Here is a 12,500-nt window from a genome sequence, read left to right on the forward strand (position 1 = left end):
GCACAAGCAGGGGGGGGAGGGGGGGGAACGAGCAGGGGGAGGGTGAAGGAGGTGAATGAGCAGGGGGAGGGGGCAACGAGCAGGGGGAGGGAGAACGAGCGGGGGGAGGGAGAGAACGAGCGGGGGGAGGGAGAACGAGCTGGGGGAGGGAGAACGAGCAGGGGGAGGGGGAATGAGTGGGGGGGGGGAGGGGGAACGATCAGGGGGAGGGGGAATGAGTGGGGGGGGGAGGGGGAACGATCAGGGGGAGGGAGAACGAGTAGGGGGAGGGGGAATGAGTGGGGGGGGAGGGGGAACGATCAGGGGAGGGGGAATGAGTGGGCGGGGAGGGGGAACGATCAGGGGGAGGAGGGGGAACGATCAGAGGGAGGGAGAATGAGTGGGGGGGGGAGGGGGAGACGATCAGGGGGAGGGGGGAATGAGTGGGGGGGGGGAGGGTGAACGAGCTGGGGGAGGGAACGATCAGGGGGAGGGGGAATGAGTGGGGGGGGAGGGGGAACGATCAGGGGGAGGGAGAACGAGTAGGGGGAGGGGGAATGAGTGGGGGGGGGAGGGGGAACGATCAGGGGGAGGGGGAATGAGTTGGGGGGGGAAGGGTGAACGAGCGGGGGGAGGGAGAACGAGTAGGGGGAGGGGGAATGAGCGGGGGGTGGAGGGTGAATGAGCGGGGGAGGGGCAACGAGTAGGGGGAGGGGGAATGAGCATGGGGGGGGGGCAACGAGAGGGGAAGGGGACCAATTAGAGAGCTGTTCCAGCACAGGGACGATGGAGTGACTGGCCTCCTTCAGCGCTTTTCGTTCGACGATTCTCGGAGGGGAGAGCCTGGGGGCGGGGGTTTCTGTTCCCGGTGGTCTCCAGCGACACCTGCAGGATGGTGAGCGCTGGTGGGTGCTGGGTCATGAACTGCTGCTTTGCAGCCCTCCCACTCTGCGGGCAAAGATCCCGCTGGCTCTCAGCCTCTGGGTGGCCATGGGTGAGGTATCAGGTCACTGCCCAGCGAGGAGCAGGGAGTATGCGAGGAGAATGAGTTATTGTGTTGTGAAAGGGATGGACACCTGCTGGGAGGACCAGGTGGACACGCTCTCTCCATTTATCTTCAAGGACCTTATAACCCCCTCACCCCAAGAAAAACTCGTTCACAGCAACTGTGCTCAACTTTTACACGGACGACACCAGAACTGGGAGGTTATACCCATCAGTACAAACTGAACAGGTTGGGGCTTGAAATTATGCACCTATGGGTATGCTCACAGGTTTGTAGAGCTGTCAGTGCCAAGCCCCGGAACCTCCCTCGGGAGCTGACGCCTCACAACTTGAGCCTCCTCGGGAAATCCCCTCCGTGCCTTTCAGTTCCGCGCGGAGGGGTTTCCTGTACGGGCTGCTCCTGCACACTCTCCACGTTGCCATCCTCGCCTGCCGTCCGGACACGTCATGGCGTACCATCTTGCCGTCCGGAGGAGGCGGGGGTTCCCGATGGAGTGCACTCTACGCGAGAGTCCTCCCACTATTTATCGGGGACTTGGCCTGGAGGGTGGTGCACGGAGCAGTTCCATGCAATAAATTTTTAAGCCGGTTCACGGGCTCCCAGGCCGCCTGCAATTTCTGCGGTCTGGAATAGTCCGTGTTCCATGTTTTTATTGAATATGCGAGGTTGCAGCCCCTGTTCAACTATTTAAAGGGGCTGCTCCTCAATTTCTGGCTGCACTTCAGTCCCACACTCCTGATCTTTGGGCACCCTGTGCGGAGGGGAGCGGGTAGCTCCGAGGGCCTCCTCGTAGGACTGCTCCTGGGCACGGCCAAGGGTGCCATCAGCCGGTCCAGGCAGCGGGCGGTCGAGGGGGTCGTTCAGCCCGACTGCCTGCCTCTCTTCCGCGGTTACATCCGAGCCAGGGTGTCCCTGGAGATGGAGCACGCGGTGTCCACCGGTACGCTCGCGGCCTTCCGCGAGAGGTGGGCACCGGAGGGACTGGAGTGCACCATCACCCCCAGCAACCAAATTCTAATTTCATCCATTTACTGTTAAAAGTTTAATTTGTTTAATTTGTCGGTTTTAGTGTCTCTTTATAGTTTCTACCAAAATAGTTGGGAGTGGCTTAGCCAGCCACGTGATGTTCACAAGACTCAATAAAACCCCAGCCAGTTGGGTTCGGGGGATCCACGATGAGGCAGGTGGTTGTGAGCCTGGTGGATGAACTGGTAATGTGTAGTGCGATTGTTAAACCTATTGCTAATAAACCAACCAGTTCTTCATAGTAATGTGTTGCTATGAATTCTTCAGCAAAGAACCCGTGAAGCAAATATATTACAGGACTCTTTTCTCTAGAAAAGGGCAGGCTGAGGGAGTGACCTGATCGAGGTGTTTACGGTTGTGAAAGGTTTCGATAGGTGTAGATGTTTCCCCTTGTGGGGGAGACCAGGACTGGGTGGGCAATACCCTTGTGTTTTGGATGACCTGTCGGTGAATGTCGGGGGGGGTGGGGTGTGATCCCAAGCTCCCCTCCCCTCCCCCCACCCTCACGTTCCCAGTACCTGATGTGCGTAGCTCTCGGCTAACTGACGCAGGTCCTGTTCCAGCTCCAGGTTTTGCTTGAGCTCCTGGTATTCATGGGTCAGCAGTGAGGAGACTGAGGGCGAAAGCAAAGGGGGAGATGTTAACCGTGTTACTGGAAGGTCTCCCTTATTTACTGGGCGGTGAGGAAAGAGCGGGGGGGGGGGGGAGGGGTTAATCGCAGGGCCCTTTCACAGAGCCGGCACAGGCACGATGGGCCGAATGGCCTCCTTCTGTGCCGTGAGATCCTTCGATTATTGGAAAGAATTTTTCAACCGATGCAAGTGTTGCTAAGAGAGGCACCAGGGAGAAAGGTTTCGGCGAGGGGTACGTTATAGCTGGATCAGGGGTAAACGTTTCAATCCCATTCTCCCAGCGGAGAGCCGTGCTCAGAGCAAGGCTCTGGTTGGAGAATGGACCAGTGATGGAGCTGGTATCTCTGGCCTGTAGGGGGAGCAATTGGCCTGGCTTACACCTCCCATTGGCGCCTGCGGGGGGCAGTAATGGGCCGTTGAAAGGTTACCGACCGGGCACGGCAAATTAACCGACGCCTGGAGAACTTCCCCGGCGGTTTTGCGCTGGCGCTGACGGTTACCGCTTCGCTCTGTAGTGCCCCGGAGACCGTGACATACACGGTGCGCAGTGCCCCGTTACCGCCCCGGATGCAATATTCGCTCCCGCCCCCTGCAGCATCGCCGGGTGTCAACACCGGCAGCTGCAGGAGGCTTGTCACCTCGGCCGGCCGCTCGGGGAGCGATAATTACAGGCAGTGCTGGTCAGGGAGGGCAACATGTATTTATCTCCCCAGTCCGGTGTCTCCTGATTTCCATAGCCTTGCGATTGATAGAGAGAGACAGACAGAGAGACAGACAGAGAGACAGACAGAGAGACAGACAGATAGAGAGACAGAGAGACAGACGAGACAGACAGACAGGCAGAGAGAGACAGACAGATAGAGAGAGACAGAGAGAGAGAGACAGACAGACAGAGAGAGACAGACAGATAGAGAGAGACAGATAGAGAGAGACAGACAGACAGACAGAGAGACAGAGAGACAGACAGAGAGAGTCAGACAGGCAGAGAGAGTCAGACAGGCAGAGAGAGACAGACAGATAGAGAGAGACAGACAGATAGAGAGAGACAGACAGATAGAGAGAGACAGAGAGAGAGAGACAGACAGATAGAGAGACAGAGAGACAGAGAGACAGAGAGAGAGACAGACAGGCAGAGAGAGTCAGACAGGCAGAGAGAGACAGATAGAGAGAGACAGACAGATAGAGAGAGACAGACAGATAGAGAGAGACAGACAGACAGAGAGACAGACAGGCAGAGAGAGACAGACAGATAGAGAGAGACAGAGAGACAGACAGATAGAGAGACAGAGAGAGAGACAGAGAGAGAGAAAGAGAGAGTCAGACAGGCAGAGAGAGTCAGACAGGCAGAGAGAGTCAGACAGATAGAGAGACAGAGAGACAGACAGAGAGAGTCAGACAGGCAGAGAGAGACAGACAGATAGAGAGACAGAGAGAGAGAGAAAGACAGACCGAGAAAGACAGACAAAGAGAGACGGAGAGAGAGAGAGAGAGACAGACCGAGAGAGACAGACTGAGAGAGACAGACTGAGAGAGACAGACAGAGAGAGAGACAGAGAGACAGACAGAGAGAGTCAGACAGGCAGAGAGAGTCAGACAGATAGAGAGAGACAGACAGATAGAGAGAGACAGACAGACAGAGAGAGACAGACAGATAGAGAGAGACAGAGAGAGAGAGACAGACAGATAGAGAGACAGAGAGACAGAGAGACAGACAGGCAGAGAGAGTCAGACAGGCAGAGAGAGACAGATAGAGAGACAGAGAGAGAGACAGAGAGAGTCAGACAGGCAGAGAGAGTCAGACAGGCAGAGAGAGACACAGAGAAAGATAGACAGAGAGAGAGAGACAGACAGAGAGAGACAGGCAGACAGAGAAAAACAGAGACAGACAGACAGAGAGAGACAGAGACAGACAGAGAGAGAGACAGAGAGAGGCAGACAGAGAGACAGACAGACAGAGAAAGACAGATAGAAACAGACAGACAGTCAGAGAGACAGAGAGAGGCAGACATAACATAGACAGATATAGAGATAGAGAGAGGCATACAGAGAAATTGACGGACATTGATAGAGATACAGAGAGAGGGAGAGTCAGAGCGAGAGACAGACAGAGAGAGACATAGACAGAAATAGAGAGAGGGAGCGAGAGACAGACATATAAATAGAAATACAGATGTGAGACATACTGAGAGACAGATAGTCATAGACAGAGATAGAGAGAGAGATACAGATAGGTGCAGAGAGAGTCAGCGAGATTTTGAATGAGGGGCACAGTTTCCTCAATAACCAGTATCAAACCTCCTCCTTACAGAGATAAAACAGTTCCAGTGACAGCTGTGTACGTCCTCACCTGTGCTGAATCGTTGTAGATTGCGGTTCTGCCTCTCCAGCGCTTTCTGCAGGCACGTGTTCTCAGCACGTTCCTTCTCCATCTACAAGGTGTCAGTGAACGAACAGTCAGTACTGTTCTCTGCACCACCATCAGTATAACTTTACAGAGCAGGAAAGAGTCACTGGCCCGGAAACTCCATGAGGGTTCTCCCGAACACTGCACAGGCACGCCGGGCCGAATGGTCTCCTTGTGAGCTGTAAGCATGGAGTAGCCTCCACCTCAGAAACCCAGCTTAACGTAACCAAAAAAAAGACTTGCATTTATATAGCGCCTTTCACAACCTCAGGATATCCCAATGCACTTTACAGCCAATGACGTACTTTTTGAAGTGAAGTCACTGTTGTAATGTAGGAAACGTGGCAGTCAATATGCGCACAGCAAGCTCCCACAAACAGCAATCAGATAAATGACCGATCAGCGGTTTTGGTGCTATTGGTTAAGAGATAAATATTAACCCCGGGGATAACTCCCCTGCTCTTCTGCGAAATAGTGCAGTGGGATCTTTTATATCCACCTGAGAGAGCTTAACATCGCATCTGTAAGATGGCACCTCGGACAGTGCAGCACTCCCTCAGTACTGCACTGGAGTATCGGCCTGGATTAGGTGCTCAAGGCCCTGGAGTGGGACTTGAACCCACAACCTTCTGACTGAGAGGCAAGAGTGCTGCTCACTGAGCCATCTCTATATTGTCCAACATGCCCATCCAGAGCTCCTAGCAGCTTGAGGAACATGACAATGTACAGGCCCTCAAAACATTCTGCTGTTCAACCTGTGCGTTCAAAATACAGTGGACAAAATATGTTCAGCAGCTTCTCCAATTAGTGATTTTATTTTTTCCACTCGTGTTACCTTCCCTTTCACAAAGTTGATCCATTGGGATTCTGTACAATGGGAGTGAATGGGAAGGGGTTTGATCCATTGGGATTCTGTACAATAGGAGTGAATGGGAAGGGGTTTGATCCATTGGGATTCTGTACAATAGGAGTGAATGGGAAGGGGTTTGATCCATTGGGATTGTGTACAGTGGGAATGAATGGGAAGGGGTTTGGGTCCATTGGGATTGTGTACAATGGGAGTGAATGGGAAGGGGTTTGGGTCCATTGGGATTGTGTACAATGGGAATGAATGGGAAGGGGTTTGGGTCCATTGGGATTGTGTACAGTGGGAGTGAATGGGAAGGGGTTTGGGTCCATTGGGATTCTGTACAGTGGGCGTGAATGGGAAGGGGTTTGGGTCCATTGGGATTGTGTACAGTGGGGGTGAATGGGAAGGGATTTGGGTCCATTGGGATTGTGTACATTGGGGGTGAATGGGAAGGAGTTTGGGTCCATTGGGATTGTGTACAGTGGGAGTGAATGGGGAGGGGTTTGGGTCCATTGGGATTCTGTACAGTGGGAGTGAATGGGAAGGGGTTTGGGTCCATTGGGATTATGTACAGTGGGAGTGAATGGGAAGGGGTTTGGGTCCATTGGGATTATGTACAATTGGAGTGAATGGGAAGGGGTTTAGGTCCATTGGAATTCTGTACACTGGGAATGAATGTGGAAATGAGTAGTGATCGATGTAATTGACACTGCTCCCAGTGTGAGCTCAACAGTACCTGCTCCATATCCCAATAGTTCGAAGAGAAACTACCTGTCACAATCACCTTTACCCAGAATACTTACGTTCTCCATCAATTCAGCCATTTGGCTTTCCATCTCTTGCACCTTGCTGGTCAGTTGTCTCTTGTCCTCCAGGAGCTGGGAGATTCTTTCCTGAAATTCTGGTGTTTAAACAACAGACACATCAGTGACGGTATAAGCAGTGTTGATACTAAGCTGTGTGTTCGGAACCTCACGGATCATTCTAGAACTACGCATGGCCTGACTACTCAGTTCCCGAGGGCTGATGATAAGAATGTAAGAAATAGGAACAGGAGTAGGCCACATGGCCCCTCGAGTCTGCTCCACCATTCAATACCATCATGGCTGATCTTCGACCTCAACTCCACTTTCCCGCCCGACCTCCAACATCCCAGATTTCTAAGAACTTAGCAAGAGGAGTAAAAAGGAAAGATTGCAGATCTATGGAGGAAGAGTTAGGGAGTGATATAAATTGGATAGCTCCACCAAAATGCTGGCCCAGGCACGATAAGAACATAGGAAATAGGAGCAGGAGTAGGCCATAAGGCCCCTCGAGCCTGCTCCGCCATTTAATAAGATCATGGCTGATCCGATCATGGACTCAGGTCCACTTCCCTGCCCATAACCCCTTATTCCCTTATCGGTTAAGAAACTGTCTATCTCTGTCTTAAATTTATTCAATGTCTCAGCCTCCACAGCTCTCTGAGGCAGAGAATTCCACAGATTTACAACCCTCTGAGAGAAGAAATTCCTCCTCATCTCAGTTTTAAACGGGCGGCCCCTTATTCTAAGATCATGCCCCCTAGTTCTAGTCTCCCCCATCAGTGGAAACATCCTCTCTGCATCCACCTTGTCAAGCCCCCTCATAATCTTATACGTTTCGATAAGATCACCTCTCATTCTTCTGAACTCCAATGAGTAGAGGCCCCAACCTCCTCAACCTTTCCTCATAAGTCAACCCCCTCATCCGCGGAATCAACCGAGTGAACCTTCTCTGAACTGCCTCCAAAGCAAGTATATCCTTTCTTAAATATGGAAACCAAAACTGCACGCAGTATTCCAGGTGTGGCCTCACCAATACCCCGTATAACTGTAGCAAGACTTCCCTGCTTTTATACTCCATCCCCTTTGCAATAAAGGCCAAGATACCATTGGCCTTCCTGATCACTTGCTGTACCTGCATACTAACCTTGTGTGTTTCATGCACAAGTACCCCAGGTCCCGCTGTACTGCGGCACTTTGCAATCTTTCCCCATTTAAATAATAACTTGCTCTTTGATTGGCCTCCTTCTGTGCTCTACGATTCTATGAGGAGGCTATTCAGCCCCACCAGCTTGTTCCGCCATTCAATTAGATCGTGGTTGTTCGTTATCTTAACTCCATTTACCCCTTGTGGTTCCACAATACCTAATACCCCCACCCAACAAAAATCTATGGCCCACAGTTTTGAAATTCCCCTGTCCTTACGCTCCTGTGAACAAGTCTGCTCCACCTTCTCATCTGTTGCCCTCTCATTGGACTTTACCCCAGGGGTGCTAACCCTAACTCTCTCACCGGGGGTCAGACCGTCCAGTGCAGCCCGGGGAAGGCAGCCCGTCACCCTCTGCTCACTGCTGCTTCATGCAAAGAAAGACTTGCATTTGTATAGCGCCTTTCACGGCCTCTGACATCCCAAAGCGCTTTGCGGCCAATGAAATACTTTTTGGAGAGTAGTCACTGCTGTAACATGGGAAACGCAGCAGCCAACTTGTGCACAGCAAGCTCCCACAAGCAGCAACGTGATAATGACCAGATCATCTGTTTTTATTACGTTGATTGAGGGATAAATATTGACCAAGACACTGGGGATAACTCCCCTGCTCTTCTTCAAAATAGTGCCTTGGGATCTTTTACATCTACCTGCCAGAGCAGACGGGGCCTCGGTTTAACGTCTCATCTGAAAGACGGCACCTCCGACAGTGCGGTGCTCCCTCAGTTCTGCCCCTCTGACAGTGCAGCGCTCCCTCAGTACTGCCCCTCTGACAATGCAACACTCCCTCAGTACTGCCCCTCCGACAGTGCGGGGCTCCCTCAGTACTGCCCCTCCGACAGTGTGGGGCTCCCTCGTAACTGCCCCTCCGACAGTGCGGGGCTCCCTCAGTACTGCCCCTCCGACAGTGCGGGGCTCCCTCGGTACTGCCCCTCCGACAGTGCGGGGCTCCCTCGGTACTGTCCCTCCGACAGTGCGGGGCTCCCTCCGTACTGCCCCTCCGACAGTGCGGGGCTCCCTCCGTACTGCCCCTCCGACAGTGCGGGGCTCCCTCGGTACTGCCCCTCCGACAGTGCGGGGCTCCCTCAGTACTGCCCTTCCGACAGTGCGGGGCTCCCTCGGTACTGCCCCTCCGACAGTGCGGGGCTCCCTCGGTACTGCCCCTCCGACAGTGCGGGGCTCCCTCAGTACTGCCCCTCCGACAGTGCGGGGCTCCCTCGGTACTGCCCTGTGACAGTGCGGGGCTCCCTCGGTACTGCCCCTCCGACAGTGCGGGGCTCCCTCAGTACTGCCCCTCCGACAGTGCGGCACTCCCTCAGTACTGCCCCTCCGACAGTGCGGCACTCCCTCAGTACTGCCCCTCCGACAGTGCGGGGCTCCCTCGGTACTGCCCCTCCGGCAGTGCGGGACTCCCTCAGTACTGCCCCTCCGACAGTGCGGGACTCCCTCAGTACTGCCCCTCCGGCAGTGCGGGGCTCCCTCAGTACTGCCCTGTGACAGTGCGGGGCTCCCTCAGTACTGCCCTGTGACAGTGCGGGGCTCCCTCGGTACTGCCCTGGAGTGTCAGCCTGGATTATGGGCTCAAGTCCCTGGAGTGGGACTCGAACCCACGACTCGGAGATGAGAGTGCTACCCACTGAGCCACGGCTGACATTTTGGAAGATTTACCCAGAAGGCCAAAGGGGATTACCGTCTCAAAGGACAAGGTTTGAGTGACAGCAGAAACATTCACCTTTTGATAAAGGACATCTGGTGACAGACCGCCAATGTCCCGCTTCCTCAGCGTTATTGAGCTATTGTATGAGGCTCTTTGAATTCATTCTCGGGATGTGGGCGTCGCTAGCAAGCCCGGCATTTATTGGTATCCTGAGAAGGTGGTGGTGAGCCGCCTTCTTTATAGTGTTTTGATACAACCCACTTGAGAGGGCAGTTAAGAGGACGTTTGTGTGGGACTGGAGTCACATGTAATCCCATACAGGGTAAGGACGGCAGGTGTCATTCTCTAAAGGACCTTCTTGAACCGCTGCAGTCCGTGTGGTGAAGGTGCTCCCTCAGTGCTGTTAGGGAGGGAGTTCCAGGATTGTGACCCGGCGACGATGAAGGAACGGCCGATATATTTCCAAATCAGGATGGTGTGTGACTGGGAGGGGAACGTGGAGATGGTGGTGTTCCCATGCGCCTGCTGCCCTTGTCCTTCTAGGTGGCAGAGGTCGCGGGTTTGGGAGATGCTGCTGAAGAAGCCTTGGCGAGTTGCTGCAGTGCATCTTGTAGATGGTACACACTGCAGCCAGGGGGCGCCGGTGGTGGAGGGAGTGAGTGTTGAAGGTGGTGGATGGGGTGTCAATCAAGCGGCTGCTTTGTCCTGAATGGTGTCGAGCTTCTTGAGTGTTGTTGGAGCTGCACTCATCCAGGCAAGTGGGGAGTGTTCCATCACACTCCTGACTTGTGCCTTGTAGATGGTGGAAAGGCCTATGTAAAGGATTTGGAAGAGAGAGCAGGATACACTCTGTGAGGCTGTGGGATTCACTCCCAGGGTGAACGTTTGCAGCAGAAACAACATCAAGATTCAGGATTAGATTGGAGAGGGGGATGTGGGAGCAGGATGGGTAAATGTGACTGGAACACAGGCTGCTTGGACCAAATGGCCTGTTTCCGAGATGTATTTCCTTGCCTTCTGTTGGACTCCAGTACCTGACTGAAGAATCACAGAATCATAGAAGTTTACAGCATGGGAGGAGGCCATCTCGGCCCATCGTGTCCCCGACGGCTGGCCAAGAGGCTACCCAGCCTAAATCACTTTCCAGCTCTCGGTCCGTAGCCCTGTAGGTTACGACACTTCAGGTGCACATCTAAGTACTGTTTAAATGTGGTGAGGGTTTCTGCCTCTACCATCCTTTCAGGCAGTGAGTTCCAGACCCCCACCACCCTCTGGGTGAAAGAAATTTCCCCTCAAATTCCCGCTAAACCTTCGACCAATGACTTTAAATCTATGCTCCCTGGTTGTTGACTCCTCTGCGAAGAGAAACAGGTCCTTCCTATCCACTCTATCTAGGCCCCTCATAATTTTATACACCTCAATAAGGTCTCCCCTCAGCCTCCTCTGTTCCAAAGAAAACAAACCCAGCCTATCCAATCTGTCCTCATCGCTAAAATTCTCCACTCCCGGCAATATCCTCGTAAATCTCCTCTGTACCCTCTCCAGTGCAATCACATCCTTCCTGTAATGTGGTGACCAGAGCTGCACGCAGTACTCCAGCTGTGGCCTGACGAGTGTTTCGAAGATGATTGAACGGGGGGGGGGATTGCGCACGCGCCTAATTCCGGATCCTCCCGCTAACGAGGCTTATCCGTGTGACCTCCGCCCCCTGCAAGTGAAAGTGCGGCGTCACCTTTGACCTGGAGCTGGTAATGGTACGCGGGGTCAGCGACGGGGTTGGCGGGCCCCTGATCTTCGAGTGCCAGCTGGGCGATGTCCTCGGGGAGGGAGTCCCACATGGGTTGCAGGGCCATGCTCAGGCGCTGTAGCTTACGGTTCTCCGCACTGAGCTGTGGGAAACAGCGGGAAAAAAACATCGTCATCCTGCAGCTCATCCGTGCCTTTGTTACCTCCAGACTTGACCATTCCATCGCACTCCTGGCTGGCCTCCCACATTCTGGCTCCTCTTGCCAATCACCTTAACTCCGTGACCCCTGGTTACCCGCCCTTGCTGACTGCCACTGGGAACAGTTTCTCTGTATTTACTCTATCATAACCCCTCATGATTTTGAACGCCTCTATCAAATCTCCCCTTAACCTTCGCTGCTCTAGCATCATGGAAATCATAGAAAAATTACCACACAGGAGGCCATTCAGCCCATCATGTCCGCGCCGGTCGAGAAAGAGCTACCCAGCCTAATCCCACTTTCCAGCTCTTGGTCCGTAGCCCTGTAGGTTACAAGTGCACATCCAAGTACTGTTTAAATGTGGTGAGGGTTTCTGCCTCTACCACCCTTTCAGGCCGTGAGTTCCAGACCCCCACCACCCTCTGGGTGAAGCAATTTCCCCTCAAATCCCCTCTAAACCTTCCCTCAATTACTTTAAATCTATGCCCCCTGGTTGTTGACCCCTCTGCTAAGGGAAACAGGTCCTTCCTATCTACTCTATCCAGGACCCTCATAATTGTATACACCTCAATTAAATCTCCCCTCAGCCTCCTCTGTTCCAAAGAAAACAACCCCAGCCTATCCAATCTGTCCTTGTCTCTAAAATTCTCCAGTGCAGGCAATATCCTCGTAACTCTCCTCTGCACCCTCTCCAGTGCAATCACATCCTTCCTGTAATGCGGTGACCAGAACTGCACGCAGTACTCCAGCTGTGGCCTAACTAGTGTTTTATACAGTTCAAGCATAACCTCCCTGCTCTTGTATTCTGTGCCTCGACTAATAAAGGAAAGCATTCCGTATGCCTTCTTAACCACCTTATCTCCCTGGCCTGCTACCTTTAAGGATCTGTGGACATACACTCCAAGGTCCCTCTGTTCCTCTACTACTCTCAGTACCCTCCCAGTTATTGTGTATTCCCTTGCCTTGTTGCCCCTCCCCAAATGCATTATC

At 53.3% G+C, this 12,500-nt stretch overlaps 1 protein-coding gene across 1 annotated transcript in view; it reads right to left on the reverse strand.

Moving 5' to 3' along the window:
• LOC139249549 (shootin-1-like) overlaps window positions 1-12,500 on the reverse strand; it is an 84,583-nt gene that overhangs the window by 33,460 nt on the left and 38,623 nt on the right. The window contains exons 7-10 of the mRNA XM_070872490.1: window positions 11,297-11,453; window positions 6,701-6,798; window positions 4,991-5,072; window positions 2,530-2,624 (exon numbers count right to left, since the gene is read on the reverse strand). Of these exons, the coding sequence (XP_070728591.1) occupies window positions 2,530-2,624; window positions 4,991-5,072; window positions 6,701-6,798; window positions 11,297-11,453 (432 nt within the window). The remainder of the gene's footprint in view (window positions 1-2,529; window positions 2,625-4,990; window positions 5,073-6,700; window positions 6,799-11,296; window positions 11,454-12,500) is intronic.

This window comes from Pristiophorus japonicus, unplaced genomic scaffold, assembly GCF_044704955.1.
Source record: "Pristiophorus japonicus isolate sPriJap1 unplaced genomic scaffold, sPriJap1.hap1 HAP1_SCAFFOLD_321, whole genome shotgun sequence".
In the NCBI taxonomy this organism is placed as follows: Eukaryota; Metazoa; Chordata; class Chondrichthyes; family Pristiophoridae; genus Pristiophorus; species Pristiophorus japonicus.